Source organism: Pan troglodytes, chromosome 6, assembly GCF_028858775.2.
Source record: "Pan troglodytes isolate AG18354 chromosome 6, NHGRI_mPanTro3-v2.0_pri, whole genome shotgun sequence".
Classification (NCBI taxonomy): domain Eukaryota; kingdom Metazoa; phylum Chordata; class Mammalia; order Primates; family Hominidae; genus Pan; species Pan troglodytes.
Window position 1 is genome coordinate 153,884,466 of NC_072404.2, and position 26,145 is coordinate 153,910,610.

Sequence of the window (26,145 nt, forward strand, 5' to 3'; positions counted from 1 at the left end):
AGGAATCATTTTAATTCTTAAAATTAAGAATTATAAGGCCAGGCATGGTGGCTTATGCCTGTAATCCCAATACTTTGTGAGGCCGAGGCAGGCGGATCACAAGATTAGGAGTTTGAGACCAGCCTGACCAATATGGTGAAAGCCCGTCTCTACTAAAAATACAAAAAAATTAGCCGGGCATGGTGGCACTTGCATGTAATCCCAGCTACTTGGGAGGGTGAGGCAGGAAAATTGCTTGAACCCAGAGGGGGTGTTGCAGTGAGCCAAGATTGCACCACAGCACTCTAGCCTGGATGACAGAGTGAGACTCTGTCTCAAAAAAAAAAAGGAAAAAGAAAAGAAAAAAAGAATTATAGGTTAGATATAAGATTTTCTGAAAAGATACAAATACAATTCTTAAAGTATCACAGGGGTAGCAACTTTGAGAAGCAGCTGAGGGAACAAATGCAAAAGGATGGAATTATTAAAAGATAAAAGCTCAGAGGAAGGGCCTCGTGGAACTTAAACACCTGAGAAGGAAGTGCATCTTGGCTGGTGATGGGGTCTGGGTGTTTGGCTTGGGACTCAGGCTTCTGACGGGCAGAAGTAGTGGTGCTGGCATCTCTGAAGTGGATTACAGTAAAGCTGGTTCTACAGATATTGGAAAAACTGCAAACTAGAGCTAGCTCCATTGTAGGAAGGAACTGCTGCACCTGGGATGAAGCAGCATCACTAGTGTGATGCTCACAGAAGTTACATGCAGGTAGGAAGAAAAGAGGAAACCGACTATGAGAATCAAGTGCCTTCTTCTGACATTGCATTCTCCCTCCAGCACTACCCGTTGTTAGACTCGAATGTGAAACCAGCTTGTAAAGCACAAATGTTGCTTGCAGAATAAGAGTTTATAGTAGAGTGGAGTTGGAGCTGAAAATAGAAGTTGTAGAATGTTTGTATCAAAACAGAAAGCAAGAAAGACAGCAGTTATATGTATGCACTGGAGATATTCAATCAAATCGTGTGTGTGTGTGTGTGTGTGTGTGTGTTTTGTGTTTTTTTTTTAAAGAGAAGGAGTCTCACTCTGTTGCCCAGGCTGGAATGCAGTGGCGCGATCTTGGCTCACTGCAACCTCCACCTCCCGGGTTCAAGCAATTCTTCTGCCTCAGCCTCCAGAGTAGCTGGGACTACAGGCGCATACCGCCACATCTGGCTAATTTTTTGTATTTTAGTAGAGACAGGGTTTCACCATGTTGCCCAGGCTGGTCTTGAACTCCTGAGCTCAGGCATACCACCTGCCTTGGCCTCCCAAAGTGCTAAGATTACAGATGTGAGCCACTGTGCCCAGCCAATCAAATCATGTTTTAAAGTTACCTGAAATAAATAAATCTTCTCTGTGCAGTTAAGTCACCCACTTGATTAGGCAGGTTCATTTATTAAATTTTGCTTTTGACATTTAGGAATTTAAATTTTTAAAATATTGTATAACTACATGTAAAACATTCATGTTGTTTGAAAATAAAATCTATAAACTTCTATCCCTGTCTTGTCTACCCATCTACCTTATTTCTTCCCAACCTTATAGGTAACTATTTAATGTCCTTTATGGATTATCCTTCCTTTTTAAATGTTATGTTAATGTACAATTTAAAAATAAATAATCCCACTCCATCCCATCTGTATCACTCTGTTTTTGCATTGCTATAAAGAAATACCTGAGACTGGGTAATTTATAAAGAAAAGAGGTTTAATTGGCTCACGGTTTCACTGGCTGTACAGGAAGCCTGATGCTGGCATCTGCTCAGCTTCTGGGGAGGCCTCAGGAAACTTACAATCATGGTGGAAGGTGAAGGGGCAGCAGGCTTGTCTTACATGTGGCCAGAACAGGAGCCAAAAGAGGGTGGGAGGTGCCACACACTTTTTTCTTTCTTTTTTTTTTTTTTTTTTTTGAGATGGAGTTTTACTCTTGTTGCCCAAGCAAGAGTGCAATGGCCAGTCTCGGCTCACTGCAACCTCTGCCTCCCAGGTTCAAGCGATTCTCCTGCCTCAGCCTCCCGAGTAGCTGGGATTACAGATGTGCAGCTAATTTGTTGTATTTTTTAGTAGAAACGGGGTTTCACCATGTTAGCCAAGCTGGTCTCGAACTCCTGACCTCAGGTAATCCACCCGCCTCAGCCTCCCAAAGTGCTGGGATTACATGCGTGAGCCACTGCGCCTGGCCATGCCACACACTTTTAAATGAACACATCTCCATGTGAACTCACTACCATGAGAACAGCACCAAGGAGGATATCCACCCCCATGATCCAGTCACCTCCCATCAGGTCCCACCTCCAGCATTGGGGATTACAACTCTACATGAAATTTGGTCAGGGACACAGATCCAAACCATATCATTCCACCCCAGGCCCTCCCAAATGTAATGTCCTTCTCACATTTCAAAACACAATCATGCCTCCCAACAGTCCCCCAGAGTCTTAACCATTTCAGCATTAACTCTCAAAAAGTCCTAAGTCTTATATTTGAGATGAGAAGGACAAGGCAAGTCTCTTCTCCCTATGAGCCTGTAAAGTCAAAAACATGTTACTTCCAAGATACAATGTAGGTACAGGCATTGGGTAAATACTCCCATTCCAAAATGGAGAAATCGGCCAAAAGAAGGGGGCTGCAGGCCTTGTGCAAGTCCAAAACCCAGCAGTGCAGTCATTAAATCTTAAAGCTCCAAAATAATCCCCTTTGACTTCACATCTCTCATCCAGGACACACTGGTACTAGGGGTGGGCTCCCAAAGCCTTGGGCAGCTGTACCTACCCCTGTGGCTTTGCAGGGTTCAGCCCCCACAGCTGCTCTCATAGGTTGCTCTCATGGGTTGACATTGAGTATCTGTGACTTTTCCAGACTAAAGGTGCAAGCTGCTGGTGGGTCTACCATCCTGGGTTCTGGAGGACAGTGGCACTCTTCTCACAGCTCACTTGGGAGGGCCCCAGTGGGGACTCTGTGTGGGTGCTCCAGCCCCACATTTCTCCTCTGTACTGCCCGAGTAGAGGTTCTCCGTGAAGGCTCTGCCCCTGCAGCAGGCTTCTGCTTGGACATCCAGGCCTTTCCATAAATCTTCTGAAATCCAGGCAGAGAGAGGCTCCCAAATCTCACCTCATGCATTCCGTGTACCTGCAGGTTTAACAGCACATGGAAGCTGCCAAGGCTTATGCCTTGCACCCTGTGAAGCAGCGGCCTGAGCTGTATCTGGGCCTCTTTGAGCCATGGCTGGAACTGGAGAGGCTGGGACACAGGGAGCAGTATCCTGAGGCTTCTCAGGGGAGTGAGCCCCTGAGCCTGGCCTGGCCTGTAAAACCATTCAGTCCTTCTAGGCCTCTGGGCCTGTGACAAGAGTGGCTCCTCAGAATGTCTCTGAAATGCCTTCAAGGACTTCCCCCTACCCCCAGTTTCTGTAGCCTGCTTGAATTCCTCCCTTGAAAATGGGCTTTTCTTTTCTACCACATGGCCAGGCTGCAAACTTTCCAAACTTTTATGCTCTGCTTCCCTTTGAAATATCTAAGTTCCAACTTCAGGTCACTTATTTGCTCATACATAGGAGCATAGGTTGTTAGAAGCAGCCAGATCACATCTTGAACACTGCTGCTTAGAAACCGGATACTCTAAATAATCTCTCAAATTCAGAGTTCCACGGATCCCTAAAGCACGGGCACAGTCCAACCAAGCTCTTTGCCGAGGTGTTACAAAGGTGACCTTTGCTCCATTTCCCAATAAGTTTATTTCCATCTGTGACCTCTTCAGCCTGGACTTCATTGTCATATTACTATCAGCATTTTGGTCCCAACAATTTAACAAATCTCTAGGAAGTTCCAAAATTTTTCTCACCTTCCTGCCTTCTTGTGTGCCCTCCAAACTGCTTGAAATTCTGCCCATTACCCAGTTCCAAAGCTGCTTCCACATTTTAAGGTATCTTTAGAGCAGTGCCCCACTCCTCAGTACCGATTTTCTGTTATCAGTCTGGTCTCACATTGCTATAAAGAAATATCTGAGACTGGGTAACTTATAAAGAAAAGAGGTTTAATTGGCCCATGGTTCTTCAGGCTGTACAGGAAGCATGAACCTGGCATCTGCTCAGCTTACGATCATGGCAGAAGGTGAAGAGAGCAGGCTCGTCCACATGGCTGGAGCAGGAGCAAAAAGAGAGGGGGGAGGCGCCACACACTTAAACAACTAGATCTCGTGAGAACTCAGTCACTATCATGAAAACAGCACCAAGGGGGAAATCACCCCCATGATACACCTACCTCCCAGCAGGCCCCACCTCCAACATTGGGGATTACAGTTCAGCATGAGATTTGGGCAGGCACACAGATCCAAACCATATTACCATCTTTCTTGAATAAGCAGTAGCATTACACACACACACTTTTCCTGTTTTATTTTATGTACTAGCAATCTCTCCTGAGTGGTGTAAATAGAAATTACTTATTTCTTTTTATAGCTTACTGTGGAGATTACATTTTAGATTACATCCTTTTAGAGATGCTGTGTGAGGCTAAGGAAGTAGATGAGATCAATCCCTATAATCAAAAACTACAGAATCAGAGGAGGAAGGGTGGGATCCACAGTGACAATCAGGTGAGATAGGAGGATTGGCAGGTATTAAGGAATTCACATGATTTCTAGGAAGCAGGAGTCACTGGTATCAAGTGATGTTAGAAAGATTGAAGATGATAAGAGCAGAGAAAAGGTAGATTTTGGTTTATGGACATATCAGGTATTTGGAATTTGGTTAGTGTCAACTGCTGAGTGAAGTGGAAAAAAATTTTACTGTCAAACCTGTTCTCATCTCCACATCCCACTTCCAGCAACCCTCACCAAAGCCACTGAAAAATCCTCCTAGCTTGTCATTATACAGAAACACTTGCTCCTTTTCTAATTTGTTCTCTACATTGTAGCCATTGTGACATAAAAATGCAAATCTGGCCGTGTCACTCTCTTAAAAGCTTTTAATAGACTTAATTGGACAAACACCAAAATTGCCTTGTGACTCTGCTTAATCTGGCCCCTGTCTCTTGTCCTAGCTTCTTTTGCCAGTCTTCCCCTCAATCGCACCACTTCAGTCATACTTACCTTCGTTCAGTTCTTTGAACCTGCCTGCTCTTCTTGCTTGGGACTTTTTGTACATGCTGTTCTCTCTTCCTAGAAGTAAAAGCCTTCACTGGGTAATCCCTCCTCATGCTTTCCCCAGCCTTCCAACCCCACTAAAATGAGATCCATTTCTTCATCATACGCTCTTATAACTTTCCATAGATTTCCTTTATGGTAATTCTCAGTTTGTAGTTATATATTGATGTGCTTATTCTAATAATGTACATCTGCCGCACATTTAATCTTCACAACTACTCAGTAATATCTGTATTATTACCCTCATATTAAAGATGAGTACTCTATGTAACCTGCCCAAGACCACTGAGCTAGTAAGTGAGGGAACTGGGATTTTAACCTGCACTATGTACAAGACTGTAGTTATCATAAGGGCAGCGACCATGTTTGCTTTTCCTGACTGTTCTGTTCTCACAGCTAGCATAATGTTTGGGAAATACCTAGTTGAAATATTTGGGATGCTGAATTAACTAGAAAATATACTTATATTCTTGTCTCTTCACAGTATTTTCATTTCTTATGTGTATAATGTAACACACAAGGTCAGTTTAAAATTTCCCAACACCATTAGGAGGCTAACTGATTTAGCCTGGTACGATTGGTGTATCATGTACATATAGCTCGAGATAGGACCACCTTTTCATTTTCTCAAAAATTTACGTGCCATGGTTCTTTTGTCAGGTGTGTACAAGCTGTGAGGACAACGCAGAAGCCAATGGGTTTTGTGTAGAGTGTGTTGAATGGCTCTGCAAGACGTGTATCAGAGCTCATCAGAGGGTAAAGTTCACAAAAGACCACACTGTCAGACAGAAAGAGGAAGTATCTCCAGGTAATAAATGAGTTCTTTTCATTTTTTTCCTTCTATCTTTCCGCCTGTCTTTTCTTCCTTCCTGTATTGACTTGTTTTGACACATTTGTTTTGATAAGTATTAAATATACTGTTTTAAGTAAAAGAGGTTTATATTATCGAAATTTAAGTACTTACAAATTTTGGAAAGTACGAATAGATGTAGAACCCTGTTTTACATTCATACTGCCTGTCCTCCTGCTTCTATAAATGTCTTCAATTGGTGTGAATATAGAACAAATGGAGAAAAAAATTGCTTTTTCTTATTTTTCTTGTATCTCTAAGATAACAACAAAGAGTGGGCTTAAATATTTTATAACTCTTCCTTTTGATATTCTTGTTGTAAACCTGCATCATGATATTTGTCTGATATGTGGATAGCCAGAGAGGCTTTTTTATGTAATTATTATTTCTAGTTTTATGTAATTATTATTGTCTTGTTTTTAATGTACATTTCACTCATATGTTTTTTATTTTGGTAAAATACACGCAACATAAAATTTGTCATTTTAACTACTAAGTGTACAATTCAGTGGTATTTATTACATTTACACATTGTGCAACCATCACTACTATTTTCAAAACTTTTTTATCACCCCAATCAGCATCTTTGTACCCTTTAAGTAATAACTCCAATTTTCTGGCCGGGTGCCGTGGTTCACGCCTGTTATCCCAGCACTTTGGGAGGCAGAGGCAGGTGGATCATGAGATCAGGAGATCGAGACCATCCTGGCTAACACGTTGAAACCCCGTCTCTACTAAAAACATACAAAAAAATTAGCTGGGCGTGGTGGCGGGCACCTGTAGTCCCAGCTACTCGGGAGGCTGAGGCAGGAGAATGGCGTGAACCCAGGAGGCGGAGCTTGCGGTGAGCCGAGATCGCACCACTGCACTCCAGCCTGTGTGACAGAGCGAGACTCCGTCTCAAAAAAAAAAAAATAATAATAATAATAATAACTCCAATTTTCTTCCCCTAGCTCCTAGTAACTTCTAACCTATTTTCTTTTTGTTGAGAGTGAGTCTTGCTTTGTCACCCAGGCTAGCTGTAGTGCAGTGGCACGATCTCAGCTCACTGCAACCTCTGCCACCTGGGTTCATGCTATTCTCCTGCCTGTAACTGGGATTACAGGTGTGCGCCACCATGCGTGGCTGAATTTTGTATTTTTAGTAGACACGGGGTTTTACCATGTTGGCCAGGCTGGTCTCGAACTCCTGACCTCAAGTAATCCGCCAGCCTTGGCCTCCCAAACTGCTGGGATTACAAGCGTGAACCACTGCACCCAGCCTTTATTTTCTGTCTCTATAAATTTGCTGATTCTAGATACTTCACGCAAGTGGAATCACATGGTATTTGTCCTTTGATATCTAACTTATTTTACTTAGCATAATATTTTAAGGATTCATCCATGTAATAGCATGTATCAAAATGTAGCAAAACCGTTTTTTTTTTTTTTTTTTTTTTTTTTTTTTGAGACTAGTGAAAGACTTGGTGTAATCCCAGCACTTTGGGAGGCCGAAGTGGGATGATTGCCTGAGCCCAGGAGTTCTAGACAAGCCTTGCCAACATGGTGAAACCCTATCTACAAAAAAAAATTAGCTGGGCGTGATAGTTACATGCCTGTAATCCCAACAACCTGGGAGGTGAGATGGTGGGAGGACCACTTGAACCAGGGAGCTGGAAGCTGCAGTGTCCTGTGATAATTGCCATTACACTCCATCTGCGCGACAGTGTGAGATCCTGTCTCCAAAAAAAAAAAAAACCATCTTAGCATTGCTGGAGTTAATTCCATATTTCATCCTGATGTGTTGTGCTTTTAATATTCTTGTGATATATTGGCCGATTTTTCTCTATCTGGTTATTTTCATTTTCATTCTGAATTCTATATGTTTGTATATTTGTATCTTCAGAAATATTTCTTGTATTTATCTAATTATCAGTTTTTTTAGTTCATTAATTTTATCTGTAATTCCTCTCAGGTTACCTTAGGGTTTTTTTGTGTGTGTGTTTTGTTTTGTTTTGTTTTGTTTTTTTGGACAGAATCTCACTCCATGACCCAGACTGGAGTGCAGTGGTGCGATCTCGGCTCACTGCAAGCGCCACCTCCTGGGTTCAAGCGATTCTCCTACTTCAGCCTCCCAAGTAGCTGGGATTATGTAATCCCTGTACCACCATGCCTGGCTAATTTTTCTATTTTTAGTAGAGATGGGGTTTCACCATGTTGGCCAGGCTGGTCTCGAACTCCTGACCTCAAGTGATCCACCCGCCTTGGGCTCCCAAAGTGCTGGGATTACAGATGTGAGCCACCACGCCTGGTATAGGCCAGCGTACTGGTTTGTCAATTTTGACACTATTGACATTTTGAGCTAGATAATTCTTTATCGTTGGGGACTGATTTGTGCATTATATTTAAAAAAATGCAAATGGCTGATTACTGAGCGTTGTTTCATTTCAGTTATTAAAGAAATGCATTCTAAGATAGTAAAGTATGTGTCTTCTCTCTTTCTCTCTTGCTTTCTCTCTCGCATTTATTAAATTGTCAAAGATGAAAAATTTTGAGAGTTCCCCCTGTGAATACAGTTAATAGCCACTCTACACTGGTTGGAGTACAAATTGGCACAATTATTTAGCTTTTTTCTGTATGAATTACCCTTTGACTCAACAATTCTACCACGAGGAATTTACCTTATGGAAACATTTAAATGATTTATAATTTTCATATGTTTATTTCAGCATTAAACTTACAAATATCCTTAGCAGGTGGTATAGTGGTATATCTATTTCGTGAAATACTATACAGTTAATAAATAAGAATGAGATGGATATATATACTAATACAGAAAGTCATCTAAGGTAGAGTTAAGTGAGAAAAAAAATCTTAAAAAGACAATATATGTACTACCATTTATTGTTTTATAAAATGTAACACTGCACTATACTGTGTGTACTTCCATACTTAGAAAAACAACCAGAGGAGTGCACACCAGGTTATTAATAGTAATTATCTCTGGAGGTAAGATTATTTCTGAAATATTTGGATTTTGCCTTTAATTATTAGTAAGATAACTGCGGTTTACTATTTAACCATATTTATTCATATTCTGATTTTTTCACTTAACATTATGACATAAACATTTTCCAGTTTTATCCCCACACTGGAAAACTAGAGTGTAATAATGAAAACATTATTATTTCTGTGTTAATGGGTATTCTCTGTTAGGATTTTTACAAAAGTGGGTTATTTGACTACTCCTTTTAGGCATTTTTATTATATTTTCTTTCTTCCTCCCTCTTTTTCCATCTCTTTCTCTGCCTCTCTGTCTCTGTCTGTGAGGTGTCACAGTGTTCCCAGGCTGGACTCAAACTCTTGGTGCTCAAGCAAGCGATCCTCTCAACTCAGCTTCCTGAATAGCTGTGACTACAAGCGTGGGCCGCTGTGCCGGGCTTTATTTTCCAAATTGCATTTTCAAAAAATCTCCTCCCATATTTGGGATAGAAGACATCCAGGTGGTTCATACTCATTTACCAGGGCTGTCTTAAGACTTTTTAATGCAATAAAACATATTTTTAACTACACACTTAGTTCTTTCATTTACTCCTGAACTAATGTTAATTTCTACTTGGAAAATGAAAAGGTTATTTACTTTTTTTTTCCTGAAATGCAGACAATATGTGATATCTTAATATCTGTAATTCTTAGTGAAAGTTATGGTATAGTATAGGTGAAGCTGTAGTGTTTATATCAATAGATGTGAATTCAAATGAGCAATCTAATAATTATTTACTATTCAATTATGTTAATTTTCTTCTCTTTGTCTCCCATTGTTTCTGCAGAGGCAGTTGGTGTCACCAGCCAGCGACCAGTGTTTTGTCCTTTTCATAAAAAGGAGCAGCTGAAGCTGTACTGTGAGACATGTGACAAACTGACATGTCGAGACTGTCAGTTGTTAGAACATAAAGAGCATAGGTACCAGCATCTTTGGTTATATATATAGATTCATATGCAGCTTTAGAGGACTAAAGGACTGCTGCCAACCCTCATCAAATGGCAGTCTGCAAATAGGTTTTGTTTGGCCAGCACTATGCTGGCCTGTACTGGGGTTTGTCACTTTTGACACTATTGATGTTTTGGGCTAGGTAATTCTTTATTGTTGAGGACTGATCTGTGCATTATATGGTGGTTAGCATCCTTGACCTCTGCCAACTAGTTACCAGTAGCAACCCTCTAACCCTCCCCAGTTGTGACAACAAAATGTGGCTCCAGACATTGGCAACATCCTATGGAGCAAAATCATCCTGAGTTGAGAACACTGGCCAACACACTGTTTTAAAATATATAGAACTAGTTGCCAGCATTGTAAAATGGGGAGATTTTACATTTTTTAAATATCTAGATTTCTGGCTTTTTTGAGAAAACGGAAGCTGTTCTAGCCCTGGGTCTGTATACTTTCATGTCAACATTTGAGGCATGCCTTTTCCAGTTCATTATAGTTCCTAGCAAAGCTTACTTTTAAATCTGATCTCAACAGTCATTCAAAGGTCAGCAACAGATGATTTAGACAGTAAGATTCGGATTGATACAAATATAATTGCTTATGATGGTCTAGGCTCCCGATAATGGCAGACTAGATAATTTGGACCAACAGTGAGAATGACTAGAAAACCTGCACAAAATACAGAAATTGTCTATATGAAATGCTAGAGCAAATAAAATAGTAAAGCATTATTGGACAGGATTGGGTTAGAGTTGGGGCTAAGAATGGTGGGGGCCTTTTTGTCCCCTTGAGGTATTTGCTCAGAGATTGAGGAGTAATTTTGATAGGCTCACAGGGCTGAGAAATCACAGCTTAGAGTGCAAGGATCATGCATGGTGAATGCGTCTCCTTGTCTTGAGTTGGGACCCTGAAAGTCTGCACTATTATAGTAAAGATAAATTAGCTAATAAGTAGTTCCTCACAGGGACTAAAGCTCAGCAACTAAAATTGGATTAAAGTGAAATCATATCGCTGGCTCCTCAAGTTTCCTCGTAGAATCAAATGTAAATCCTTGCTAGAAAGACAAAGAAAACATCTAGGCCTCCAACTTATTCAATAATGAATTTTGCAAAAACAGTATTCACAGAATTAGAAATAATCAGGTTTGTTAGGAGGTTAGACAATGCGAACATAGTGAGACCCCATCCCCACAAAAAATTAGCTGGGCAAAGTAGTGTGTGCTTGTATTCCTAGCTACTTGGGAGACTGAGGTGGGAGGATTGCTTGAGCCCAGGAGTTCAAGGCTGCAGTGATAGTGCCACTGCACTCCAGCCTAAGTGACAGGATGAGACCCTGTCTTTAAAAAAGAAAGAAAGAAAACCCTAAAAATTACAGTAACTGAAATTAACTCGGTAGAAGGGCTTAAGAACAGATTTGGCATAGCATGAAACGAGAATTAATGAGCTAGAAGAAAATTAAGAAAATATCCAGAAAGAAGCATCATCAACAAGAGGAGGATGAAAAGTAGAAGAGATTAAAGATCTAATGTGGATGTAATTGCAGTCCAAGAAGGATGGAAAGTACAGAGAATGGGAAGGAAGCAATACTCGAAGACAGAATGTAATGGCTGAGAACTTTCAGAAGCTGACGAAAGGCATTCAGCCCATATTTAAGAAGTTGCACAAACCTCTAGCAGGATAATTAAGAAAGTAATATTTTTAAAGTGCAAAAAGAAAGTAACTTTCAAATCTAAAATTCTGTACCTGGTAAGCATATTCTTTAAATACGAAGGTGGTTGAAAAACGTTTCAGGCAAAATAAACTGGGAGAGCATATCCCTGCTAAACTCTCACTTAAAGTACCTCTTAGCAGAAGAAAAATAATAGGAGATACAGAAAGGAATATGGAGCAATAGGTATGAGTAAATCTAAATGAATGTTGACTTAGGAAACAATATCTTGTTGATGTGGTGTGTGTATATGTATATCACATAGCAGCAAATGTACTAAAAGGGTATGGAATTTATGTTCTAAGGTCCATGCATAGTCTAGGAAGAGGGTGAAAAGTACCAATATTAGATGATATGTAAAAATCTGTTCTTGTAATGTCTAGAGTAGTCACTAAAAGAATAATAAGTACATATAATTACCAAGGTGTGGAGAGTTGTGGGGATGTGGAATAGTTAATCAGTATAAACAAAGGCCAAAAAAATGAGAAAAAGAAATAAAGAACAGATGGAATATAATGAGGCCTTGGTAAGTTGGTAGATCTACAAATATACTATAATTATACTAAGTGTGAACAGACAAAATGTTCCAAATTATAAGACAGGTTTCGGACTGGATAAGAAGGAAAATAGAAAAATGTGCTATTTTCTTTTTATGAGAAATATCTAAAAACTCAATGTATAAAATACTTAATGGGAAAAGACACACCATATAAATATTAACCAAAGGCAAGATGGTATAGTAGACAAAATCCATTATTTGAGGTAAAGAGGGACACTTTATAAGGATGAAAGTCTCTCTTCATCTGAAAGATATGAGTTGTAAATTTATACAGGTTATAAACTTACAAAAAAAATGACAGAATTTCAAACTAATAGAAAACTCCATAGTCACAGTGGAAAATCTTACCACTTGACGCAATAATTGAAGCCGAGCAGTGTGGCAGGTGCCTGTAAGTGCTAGCTACCTAGCTACTCGGGAAACTGAGGTGGGAGGATGGCTGAAGCCCAGGAGTTTGAGTTCAGCCTGGGCAGCATAGCAAGACCTATCTCTAAAAAATAAATAAGTAAGTAAATAAATAACAAAACAAGCAGACTAAAAAATCAGTAAAGATAGAGAAATAAGGGCCAGGTGCAGTGGCTCACACCTGTAATCCCAGCTACTCGGGAGGCTTAGGCAGGAGAATTGCTCGAACCCAGGAGGTGGAGGTTACAGTGAGCTGAGATGGCACCATTGCACCCTGGCCGAGGCGACAACAGCAAAACTCCATCTCAAAAAAAAAATAAATAAATAAGATTGAATACCACAATTAACATAACGTCTTATGGACATTATGGAACACTGTACCCCAAAATATACATTCTTACAATAAAATATTTTTAAGTGACCATATGCTAAAGTCTTAAATTTGAAAATATTGAAAAATACCAAATATTTGGAAATGAAATTCTTGTGATAACTAAAGTCTACTGATACACAATCCTGGAATTCTAGATTAAAGGAAAAAATTATTTAGAAGACATTATTGAGACAAATGATATAATTAAGAAACATGGTCTATAGGTTAAAGTACTGTAAACAAAGTCATTTTTTTTTTTAACTGTACTATGGGCACATAAGAAAATCCTTTTTTTTTTTAGGAAATGCACACTGAATTATTAAGGGGTTAAAGGGCTATGAGGAGGCAAACTAAAAATTGATTAATCTGTATAAGGAGATATATGATCTCTATATGCTTGCAAATTTAACTTTGAAATTATTTTAAAATAAGCAGTTTAATACATTTAAATCATCAAGAAGAAATTCCAGTAGATGTTAGAAAACATTTTCATCTGAATGATAGTGAAAACATCAGTCAATCAAGCCTTGAGGTTTTTCTTTTTAATAACTGAAGCCATATTTGGAGGACAATTTATATTATTAAATGCATATGTTATATGTTGAGGATAAAGTCAATTCACTAAACATTTATTGCAGTTTAGGGAAAGTAGATAATTAAACCCAAAGTAAGTGGGTTTTAAAAGAAACATAATAAAGACAAGTGTAGAAATAGTCGAAGCCAAAAATTCAGTCTTTCAAAAGACTAGTAAATAATCAACAATTCTCTGTATGAGTGACTGAGAGAGCAGGCCCAAATAACCACTACCAGGAGTAGGAAGGTGGCATTACTCCATATTTCAAATGCATTTTCAAAGATAAAAAGGATATCTGTCAATAATAATGAAAATTTTTACACGATATTGGAAAACTTAGAAAATGAAGCTTTTTAACAAAACTTTTGCTAAATGCAATAGAAAGTCAGAATAGTCTTTTAATGTTCATTCATAATTTAAAACCTTCCCACAAAGAAAATTACACATGCAAATGACACAGATGAATGTACCATATAGTTAAGGCAAAAATAGCCCCTTTTGGCCGGGCGAGGTGGCTCACGCCTGTAATCCCAGCACCTGGGGAGGCCGAGGCGGGCAGATCACAAGGTCAGGAGATTGAGACCATCCTGGCTAACATGGTGAAACCCCGTCTCTACTAAACATACAAAAAATTAGCCAGGCATGGTGGTGGTTATAGTCCCAGCTACTTGGGAGGCTGAGGCAGGAGAATGGCGTGAACCGAGGAGGCAGAGCTTGCAGTGAGCCGAGATGGCGCCACTGCACTCCAGCCTGGGCGACAGAGCGAGACTCCGTCTCAAAAAAAAAAAAAAAAAAAAAAAAGCCCCTTTCTTATACAAATTTGTCTGGAGAATGGCAAAAAAAAATGAATTCTTTCCAACTTGTTATATGAAGCCAGCATAACCTTTACACCAAAACTGACAAGGAATAGAAATGGAAAATTACAGGCCAGTCTCACTCATGAAATGAATGTAAAAATTCCAAGAAACGGAAAATAAGTAGGAAACAGATGATTTGAGAGGAGGGGAGAACTTGCCTTAAATCTCGTAGTATTGTCATTTTGGGACAGTGTAATCACAACCAATTTGGCCTCATCTTAGGGATACAGAATTCATTTAACATGCCAAAATCATTGATGCTAAAATCTTGCATGTCATATTAAAAGAATAAAGGAAAAAGTATATGCCTATCTCAATAGAAGCAGTAGAAACATTCCATAAAAATTAAATATACATTCATGATACAACATCTTAGCAAACTAGAAATAAAAAAGAACTTCCTAAACCTGATAAAGATTATTTATGGAAAGCAGAAAACGTACTTAATATTGGAATATTGAAAGTCTTTGCATTGAGATTAGGAACAACATAAGGGTGACCATTTTGACCATTTCATGTAACCTTATATTAAATAAGAGTAGTAAAGAAAAAGTTTACTAAGGTAAAAAAAACTTGAGTTGCCTATAAAAGTATTTGAAATGTTATAATTCACAGATATGATTATATACTAAGGAAATCCAACGTAATTATTAACTGGGTATCCCCTTTTTCTAACTGGCAACCCTATTTAGTTACATGTAAACATTTAAAATCACATTATATAAAATTGTTAATTTAGAAATACTGTATTTTGTACATTTTATAGAAAAACTTAAATAAAATTCTTGTTATGTATCTTCTATATTGTTGCCTTTCTATCTTCTCTAGAACTTCTCTTGAGTTATCAAACATAGTCTGGCAAAGTAAATCATCTTTCCTCAGTTTCAAATTGGAAACTTTTTAAAGTGCTGTATCTCATTATACTGTTGCTTAAAAGTTTTATTACAAGGCATAACATCAAGAATTTTGCCCTTCTCTGTCTGTATTTATCCTGATTTATCTTTGTGGCCCCTAGAACATAACTACCTATTATTTAAAAGTGGTCTTTTAAAATGTTTATTTTCAGCAGGCTTGCATAATGTAGAAATTACAAAATAGTTAATAAATCTGATTATATATAATTGACTGTTTTTTGCCAAGTCCACCAAGTGAAAGTGAACTCTGTAAGCTTATAAAAACGGAATGATGGATGCATGTGGTTCTCAAACTTTCAAAATATTTATGTGTCCATAATCTTTCTTGAGGGATAATTTGAGAGGTGGGGGAAACTTGCCTTATTAGGGATACGTTTGATGTTTTAAAAGATTATTATATAAATTCTTTATAATCCTATTTTTTTTATGTCTTTTTTTATTCTTGGACTTTTTGCTCATTGTATATTTTTATATGAAATAATTTGCTTATTTCTTCAGATACCAATTTATAGAAGAAGCTTTTCAGAATCAGAAAGTGATCATAGATACACTAATCACCAAACTGATGGAAAAAACAAAATACATAAAATTCACAGGAAATCAGATCCAAAACAGGTAATTTTATGGTATTATGTAATCATTTTTATATAATTTGTTAAGTATATTCACTTTTAGAACATTTTCCTTAAGTCACAGTTAAGTAATACGTTGTTAGATGACTGCAATAACACATGATTGATAAGACTTTCCCAGAAACTTAGTTGGAAAGCATTCTTTTCTGCTGTAAAATTTCAAAACTAATAATAAACTACACTTAGTATTTTAATAGCTCATTTATCTAATAGGTATTGATAACTTATTATCACTTATTTTCCAATTTTAAAGAAATACCAAAATTTAAATGCCAAATCAACCATTTTTTTGCCAGTATTGTAAAATATTTTAACACTTGAATAAACCCTTAATTGTTATTTTAAGGTTTGCTGAAATTTGAGATGCCTGCCTTATGCTGCAATTTTTTTAAAACTGCAAACAGGTGGAAATTTTAAGACACTAGGATACAGGGATTGTTAAACTGTTCCGCACACTTTTTACTTCTTGTCTGATAAAATGCTTACTTACACAATTGCTTGTTATGCCTTTTGCCCTGGTAAGAAAATCATCAACTGTCCAAAGTCTTAGACATCAGTGATTAGGGAGAACCACTAACCTCCATGGAGCGGGGGCAGCAGGAGGTGTTGTCTAACCCCTTTTTAAAATCCCATTTAGGGCACATACTGACATTTAATTTACACACCTATGAAATCCCATGACCTCTTCTGTTGTTTTACACACAAAAGAAATGTCACTGCCTAAATAAGTCAAGAAATGTTTATTAGAATGAGCCAGCGTAAAAGAGACCTCACAGAGAATTTAAATGTTTTTCTATGTATAAATTGTGTCAGACTTTAAGGCAGTCATCACAATCTATTATTATCATTTTGGAATATAGCTGGGGGTGGAACATTTGGGAATTTTTTAAAGGTAATTAAATCCCTGTATTACCTGATTCCCTTAAAAGAGATTTTTAAACATAGTTTTACCATTTCTTGATGCCCCAGCATCATTCTTATATCTGTTTATTATTATGCATTATGTTGTGTTTCTTTTAGTTTTTCTTGTTATCAGCTCTCATTTGTTTTTACCTCTGTTTTTGTTTTTTGTTTTGTTTTGAGACGGAGTCTCACTCTGTCACTTAAGCTGGAGTGCAGTGGTGTGATCTCAGCTCACTGCAACCTCTGCCTCCTGGGTAGCTGGGATTACAGGTGCCCACCACTGTGCCCAGCTAGTTTTTGTATCTTTAGTAGAGATGGGCTTTCACCATGTTGGCCAGCCTGGTCTTGAACTAGTGACCTCAGGTGATCTGCCACCTCAGCCTCCCAAAGCACTGGGATTACAGGCGTGAGCCACCATACCTGGCCCTGTTTTTACTTTTCTCTTTGACACAACTATAGTTAATGAAATACTATTTTCTTTATTTACCATATTCTAATCAGAATAGTATATTTTGCCAAGTAGAATAATTGGTGGGTTTAAACTTTTTTTATTCTGAGTAATTGAAAATTTGTAATGAATATTTATTGAATGAATGAAGAGAGATAATTATAGGCATTTCTACCATCTAGTGGCAAAAGGTAGCAATCGTAAAATAATTAATTTTAAATTAAACATCTGCCCTTAATGAAATTTATCTCTTTGACTTTTTTCTTACTGTTTCACTGAGTATATGGTTTGATTTATGGTCAAAGTTTACATTTTTTTTTTATGTACCGCTGTCAATTTTTTCCACTATCATTTGTTGAAAAAACTTTCTGTTGAATTGTTTTTCAGCACCTTTATAGACCATATATATGTGTGGGATTATTCTGTTCCATTGTGTTTTTCTCATTGCTAGTACTTCACTTTCATGATCATGATCATTGTAGTTTTTTATAGTAAGTCTTAACATAGTGTTTTTCAAATTTGTTCTTTTATTTTTATAAATGATTTGTGCTTTTTTTCTTCTACAAAATAATAACATTGTGTGTAACAATTTTGATTTCTGAATTGAGGCAAAAAATTAAACAATCTTTGTTAAGTGCAAATTGCTTACATATCTTTATAGCCTATCTGATTATAAAAGGGTACATTTATTAGAGTAACTGGTAGTCATTTTTATGCATTTGACACCATGGCACTGTTTTTCCCTTACTCATCCTATTCTACCATCATGAATATTTAAATGACTTTTTTGAGATTGGTTGCTTCTCAGGCTTATCTGGTTCCCTTGATCCTGTAGTAATGTTGATGTCAAACAATTATCTGGAAGAATTTCCAGCAGGAAATAAAGTCTCTGCCAGTTTGGTCTTAAGTTTTGGAGTGTAACTATGGGAGAAGCTTACAGAAGAAATGAAGCTTTTAATTTAATCTCACAAAGTTTGGTGGATGCTCTGTTATTTTCTATAAGATATTCTGGTGTGGTACCGTATGTTTTTCTTTCTGTAAGAGTGTTGCTGGAATCAGGAGACTGGAGAGACCAGTAGGTGAACAGGAGGATTTTATTGAGTGCACTCATACCCAGCGGATTAATATGCAAAGACCAGGCCTAGAACAAAGACTGGGCCTAGAACAAAGGCTGGGCCTAGAACAAAGACTGGACTTGGCTTTTATACACACTTCTAAAAGGGGATGGGCTAGTTTGAAACAAGCTTACAGTGGCGTGAAGCATAGTGGTGTGAAAGCTCAGGTACAGAAACAGAACAAAGGCAGTTAATCATACTTTGACAGGTTCATAACTCAGGCTTACAATGACTCTTGCTATGCAGCCTAGATGGCTGTTATCTAGGCTTGCTGTAGTGCCTTGTGCCGGCTTATCTCATAACCTTCACTATGGTGTCTAGATGGCTACAATCCAGGCCCGCCCAGGCATGTCTCATGACTTTCGCTGAGCTGCTTAGATAAAACAATGCTTGAAGTTACTAGTTATAGAAAACAGGAATCTATAAACTCATAAGTTTACTCATACCATAGGAGAAAGGAAAATAAAGAAAATTTGTTTTTTTCTTCTCCCCATGTTGGGGGAGTGCTGGGAGAGTCTTCAGAGCACATTCCTTTGAGCCCTAGCTTCTTAGATAATATTATCAAGACTTTCCTGGGTCTGGGCTGTGCCTGTTTCTGCCTCTGGGATAAGTCAGCCTAATACATGAAAGCTTGTTTTTCAAACTTGCTTTTCTCTTTTTAATTTTATTTTTCTTTTTTTTTTCTTTAATTTCCCACCTCAAGAGAAGTATGTGGTTGATAAAACATAGTTATTTGGCTGCTAATTTTGCAAAGAATGGGTTAAGTAGCAAACTACTATTTTTGTCTTTTTCTATTTAGGTGTATGAATACTGTAGCAGTTAAGAATACTAAGAAAAGAGTGTCACATATACACTTTTCTAGCTTTTGGTTGCAATTAATATAGTAGAACTTGTTCAGAATCATCATGGTTTATAAATCCTTTTTGGTCCACCCCCACCCCCCCATCCTTTTAGGTAGAGCATTGATTTTCCTGGGTGTTCTCATAATTTTTCCAAACCATATTTTCTTAAAATGTACTCATTCTCTTCTAATTTTATATATATTTTTAAGATTCAAGACTTAATTTTAAGATTGAGTGGTGATATATTTCAGAAGAATTATATTTCTGCTTTCTCATCTTCAAGACAGTCAATTTAAAGTGAAGGACTCAGAAATAGAGCTTCTAAGGGCTGAAAACATTTTGGTCTAATTTAGACATTAAAACGTCAATTTTAAATATTATACAAAAAAATCTGCCTTATGTTTTTCCCCGTTTTAATTTTCAGAATTATTGAAGTAAATCAAAATCAAAAGCAGGTGGAACAGGATATTAAAGTTGCTATATTTACATTGATGGTAGAAATAAATAAAAAAGGAAAAGCTCTACTGCATCAGTTAGAGGTAAGTGACTGCCCATGGGATAGTATATTGATTCAACATAGTATTTCCTAAAGTACTGTGAAGTAGAAATCATAGTGCTTTTTATATAGTTGTTTCATTGTGATTTAATATTTTTTTTTCTCACTCCCAAGTTTTCCTTTGCTGGGTTTTGTATTGTAGCTGACAATTTAAAGCTTTATAATACGCTATGAATGTCTGATGACTGATTGTTTTCTTTATAGCACAAATTATAATACCTTGCTTGTAGGAGGATCTCTGAATGTTAAACAGATGAGTTATTTTCGAGATGCACTGAAATGAAAACTTTGCATCACCAAGGTGGTTTAGTGGAGCAAAATTTTCTAGAAAGATACACTGTTCGATTTAGTTCTCAAATATATACATTTAACCCTGTGAGAAGTTAGGTAAAAGAATATGGCTAGCCCTGCCCTCAACATTTTGTAATTGTAATTGCGAGAGCAGCACTTAGGGAGATATGCCCAAGGCACTTAGTTGTTTCTCACTGCAGGTAAGAAAAACATTACCATCTTCCTCAGCTTTTTAAAACTCATGAAGGTCAAGATCCAAACTTGGTGTTTGACTTCAAATAATATAAGGTTGTAACAGCTACATGGTACATTAATGTATAATATTAATTGCATGATTTTTAGGTATTCTTTTAGTATGTTGACATAGAAAGCATATTGATACAGTAAAGAAACAAATGAGAAAAAAAAGAATCCTAATGTTTGAAGATTTGAGGAAAAATAAGACTTCCAGAAATAATTTAGGTCATCCTTTTTATATCATAATTTACCAAATTAAAAGGTTTCTGTCAGAAAGTTCTATCCCTTCTGGGAAAGCATGGTCATTCCTGTGTATTATCAGCTGTACAGGAAACAAAGACTAAAATAATTCTCTGTTCTTTTGGAAACGTAGTTATTTAGTGAGGAAGTATTCTGGGCAGGAAGAATCAGACCCCATTTATAGTAACTATTTGTTCAAGGTCTGTGACTTAAAAAAAAAAATGAAAGAAAAATTTAAGTAGAATTTTAAGTTTCCAAAACTGCTTAAAATCAAATATCACTTTGATTTGCTTTCCCACATATTAGTAGTGCATACATTACTATGTCTGTGTTTTCAAACTTGACTGTACATCAGAATCACTTGAAGAGCTTTACAAAGAAGATGACCAGACTTGCAAATCTGTAGGAATGAACCTGGTCAGTATATCTACTGATGACCAGGTTCATTCTTAAAATTAAAAAAAAAATTTTTTTGAGACAGGGTCTCACTCTGTTGCCCAGATAGAAGTGCAATAGCGTGAATCACGGCTCACTGCAGCCTCCACCTCCTGGTCTCAGGTGATCTTCTCATTGCAGCCTCTCGAGTAATTAGAACTACAAGTGTATGCCACCATGCCTGGCTAATTTTTTTTTTTTTTTTAAGAGGGGGGGTTTTGACACGTTGGCTCAGGCTGGTCTTGAACTACTGGGCTCAGGCAGTCTGCCTGCCTCAGCCTCCCAAAGTACTGAGATTACAGGTATGAGCTACCCACCTTGCCCCCCCTTTGTTTTTTTTGGAGACAGTGTTTTACTTTGTTGTCCAAGCTTGAATGCAGTGGTGTTTTCACCGCAGCCTTGACCTCCCGGGCTCAAGCGATCTTCCCACCCCAGTCTCCTGAGTAGCTGTGCAACCACACCTGACTAATTTTTTATTTTTGTAGAGATGAAGTCTCACTCTAGTGAATTTTCTTATTTTACTTTTTAGAGACAAGGTCTCACTCTGTCACCCAGGCTCGAGTGTAGTGATATAGCCTTGGCTCACTGCAGCCTCAAACTCCTGGGAAACTGGGACTACAAGCGATCCTCCTGACTGAGAAGCTGGGACTACAGGGCGTGTGCTGCCACTCCTGGCTAATTTATTATTATTATTATTATTATTATTATTATACTTTAAGTTCTAGGGTACATGTGCACAACGTGCACATATGTATATGTATACATGTATATGTATATGTTACATATGTATACATGTTACATATGTTTACATGTGTTACATATGTATACATGTGCCATGTTCGTGTGCTGCACCCATTAACTCGTTGTTTACATTAGGTATATCTCCCAATGCTATCCCTCCCCCCTCCCCCAACCCCACAACAGGCCCCGGTGTGTGATGCTCCCCTTCCTGTGTCCAAGTGTTCTCATTGTTCAATTCCCACCTATGAGTGAGAACATGCGGTGTTTGGTTTTTTGTCCCTGCGATAGTTTGCTGAGAATGATGGTTTCCAGTTTCATCCATGTCTCTACAAAGGACATGAACTCATCATTTTTTATGGCTGCATAGTATTCCATGGTGTATATGTGCCACATTTTCTTAATCCAGTCTATCATTGTTGGACATTTGGGTTGGTTCCAAGTCTGTGCTATTGTGAATAGTGCCATAATAAACATACGTGTGCATGTGTCTTTATAGCAGCATGATTTATAATCCTTTGGGTATATACCCAGTAATGGAATGGCTGGGTCAAATGGTATTTCTAGTTCTAGATCCTTGAGGAATCGCCACGCTGTCTTCCACAGTGGTTGAACTAGTTTACAGTATCACCAACAGTGTAAAAGTGTTCCTATTTCTCCACATCCTCTCCAGCACCTGTTCTTTCCTGACTTTTTAATGATGGCCATTCTAACTGGTGTGAGATGGTATCTTGTTGTGGTTTTGATTTGCATTTCTCTGATGGCCAGTGATGATGAGCATTTTTTCATGTGTCTGTTGGCTGCATAAATGTCTTTAGAGAAGTGTCTGTTCATATCCTTCGCCCACTTTTTGATGGGGTTGTTTGTTTTTTTCTTGTAAATTTGTTTGAGTTCATTGTAGATTCTGGATATTAGCCCTTTGTCAGATTAGTAGATTGCAAAAATTTTTTCCCATTCTGTAGGTTGTCTGTTCACTCTGATGGTAGTTTCTTTTGCTGTGCAGAAGCTCTTTAGTTTAATTAGATCCCATTTGTCAATTTTGGCTTTTGTTGCCATTGCTTTTGGTGTTTTAGACATGAAGTCCTTGCCCATGCCTATTTCCTGAATGGTATTGCCCAGGTTTTCTTCTAGGGTTTTTATGGTTTTAGGTCTAACATTTAAGTCTTTAATCCATCTTGAATTAATTTTTGTATAAGGCGTAAGGAAGGGATCCAGTTTCAGCTTTCTACATATGGCTAGCCAGTTTTCCCAGCACCATTTATTGAATAGGGAATCCTTTCCCCGTTGCTTGTTTTTGTCAGGTTTGTCAAAGATCAGATGGTTGTAGATGTGTGCTATTTCTGAGGGCTCTGTTCTGTTCCAAAGGTCTATATCTCTGTTTTGGTCCCAGTACCATGCTGTTTTGGTTACTGTAGCCTTGTAGTAAAGTTTGAAGTCAGGTAGTGTGATGTCTCCAGCTTTGTTCTTTTGACTTATAATTGTCTTGGCAATGCGGGCTCTTTTTTGGTTCCATATGAACTTTAAAATAGTTTTCTCCAATTCTGTGAAGAAAGTCATTGGTGGCTTGACGGGGATGGCATTGAATCTATAAATTACCTTGGGCAGTATGGCCATTTTCACAATATTGATTCTTCCTATCCATGAGCATGGAATGTTCTTCCATTTGTTTGTGTCCTCTTTTATTTTGTTGAGCAGTGGTTTGTAGTTCTCCATGAAGAGGTCCTTCACATCCCTTGTAAGTGGGATTCCTAGGTATTTTATTCTCTTTGAAGCAATTGTGAATGAGAGTTCACTCATGATTTGGCTCTCTGTTTGTCTGTTATTGGTGTATAAGAATGCTTGTGATTTTTGCACCTTGATTTTGTATCCTGAGACTTTGCTGAAGTTGCTTATCAGCTTAAGGAGATTTTGGACTGAGACAATGGGGTTTTCTAAATACACAATCATGTCATCTGCAAACAGGGACAATTTGACTTCCTCTTTTCCTAATTGAATACCCTTTATTTCTTTCTCTTGCCTGATTGCCCTGGCCAGAACTTCCAGCACTATGTTGAATAGGAGTGGTGAGAGAGGGCATCCCTGTCTTGTGCCAGTTTTCAAAGGGAATGCTTCCAGTTTTTGCCCATTCAGTATGATATTGACTGTGGGTTTGTCATAAATAGCTCTTATTATTTTGAGATACATCCCATCAGTACCTAATTTATTGAGTTTTTAGCATGAAGGGCTGTTGAATTTTGTCAAAGGCCTTTCCTGCATCTATTGATCAAAACATCATGTAGTTTTTGTCTTTGGTTCTGTTTATATGCTGGATTACATTTATTGATCTGCATGTGTTGAACCAGCCTTGCATCCCAGGGATGAAGCCCACTTGATCATGGTGAATAAGCTTTTTGATGTGCTGCTGGATTCGATTTGCCAGTATTTTATTGAGGATTCTTACATCAATGTTCATCAGGGATATTGGTCTAAAATTCTCTTTTTTTGTTGTGTCTCTGCCAGGCTTTGGTATCAGGATGATGCTGGCCTCATAAAATGAGTTAGGGAGGATTCCCTGTTTTTCTATTCGTTGGAATAGTTTCAGAAGGAATGGTACCAGCTCCTCCTTGTACCTCTGGTAGAATTTGGCTGAGAATCCATCTGGTCCTGGACTTTTTTTGGTTGGTAGGCTATTAATTATTGCCTCAATTTCAGAGCCTGTTATTGGTCTATTCAGGGATTCATCTTCTTCCTGGTTGAGTCTTGGGTGGGTGTATGTGTCGAGGAATTTATCCATTTCTTCTAGATTTTCTAGTTTATTTGCATAGAGGTGTTTATAGTATTCTCTGATGGTAGTTTGTATTTCTGTGGGATCGGTGGTGATATCCCCTTTAACATTTTTTATTGCGTCTGTTTGATTGTTCTCTGTTTTCTTCTTTATTAGTCTTGCTAGCGGTCTGTCTGTTTTGTTGATCTTTTCAAAAAAACGAGCTCCTGGATTCATCAATTTTTTTGAAGGGTTTTTTGTGTCTCTATCTCCTTCAGTTCTGCTCTGATCTTAGTTATTTCTTGCCTTCTGCTAGCTTTTGAATTTGTTTGCTCTTGCTTCTCTAGTTTTTTTAATTGTGATGTTAGGGTGTCAATTTTAGATCTTTCCTGCTTTCTCTTGTGGGCATTTAGTGCTATAAATTTCCCTCTACACATTGCTTTAAATGTGTCCCAGAGATCCTGGTACGTTGTGTCTTTGTTCTTATTGGTTGCAAAGAACATCTTTATTTCTGCCTTCATTTTGTTATGTACCCAGTAGTCATTCAGGAGCAGGTTGTTCAGTTTCCATGTAGTTGAGCGGTTTTGAGTGAGTTTCTTAATCCTGAGTTCTAGTTTGATTGCACTGTGGTCTGACAGACAGTTTGTTATAATTTCTGTTCTTTTACATTTGCTGAGGAGTGCATTACTTCCAACTGTGTGGTCAATTTTGGAATAAGTGTGATGTGGTGCTGAGAAGAATGTATATTCTGTTGATTTGGGGTGGAGAGTTCTGTAGATATCTATTAGGTCTGCTTGGTGAAGAGCTGAGTTCAATTCCTGGATATCCTTGTTAACTTTCTGTCTCGTTGATCTGTCTGATGTTGACAGAGGGGTGTTAAAGTCTCCCATTATTATTGTCTGGGAGTCTAAAGTCTCTTCGTAGGTCTCTAAGGACTTGCTTTATGAATCTGGGTGCTCCTGTATTGGGTGCATATATATTTAGGTTAGCTCTTCTTGTTGAATTGATCCCTTTACCATTATGTAATGGCCTTCTTTGTCTCTTTTGATGTTTGTTGGTTTAAAGTCTGTTTTATCAGAGACTAGGATTGCCACCCCTGCCTTTTTTTGTTTTCCATTTGCTTGGTAGATCTTCCTCCATCCCTTTATTTTGAGCTTATGTGTGTCTCTGCATATGAGATGGGTCTCCTGAATACAGGACACTGATGGGTCTTGACTCTTGATCCAATTTGTCAGTCTGTGTGTTTTAATTGGAGCATTTAGCCTGTTTACATTTAAGGTTAATATTGTTATGTGTGAATTTGATCCTGTCATTGTGATGTTAGCTGGTTATTTTGCCCATTAGTTGATGCAGTTTCTTCCTAGCATCAATGGTGTTTATGATTTGGCATGTTTTTGCAGTGGCTGGTCTCAGTTGTTCCTTTCCATGTTTAGTGCTTCCTTCAGGAGCTCTGGTATGGCAGGCCTGGTGGTGACAAAATCTCTCAGCATTTGCTTGTCTATAAAGGATTTTATTTTTCCTTCACTTATGGAGCTTAGTTTGGCTAGATATGAAATTCTGGGTTGAAAATTCTTTTCTTTAAGGCTGTTAAATATTGGCCCCT

The 26,145-nt window shown here is 37.9% G+C and overlaps 1 protein-coding gene across 6 annotated transcripts in view; it reads left to right on the top strand.

Moving 5' to 3' along the window:
* The window catches only part of TRIM24 (tripartite motif containing 24), a 127,878-nt gene that overhangs the window by 51,334 nt on the left and 50,399 nt on the right, over positions 1–26,145 (top strand). For all 6 annotated transcript variants that reach the window (XM_054655230.2, XM_054655231.2, XM_016945511.4 and 3 more), the window contains 4 exons: positions 5,815–5,962; positions 9,813–9,945; positions 15,861–15,977; positions 19,727–19,841. In XM_054655230.2, coding sequence (XP_054511205.1) covers positions 5,815–5,962; positions 9,813–9,945; positions 15,861–15,977; positions 19,727–19,841 — 513 coding nt within the window. The remainder of the gene's footprint in view (positions 1–5,814; positions 5,963–9,812; positions 9,946–15,860; positions 15,978–19,726; positions 19,842–26,145) is intronic.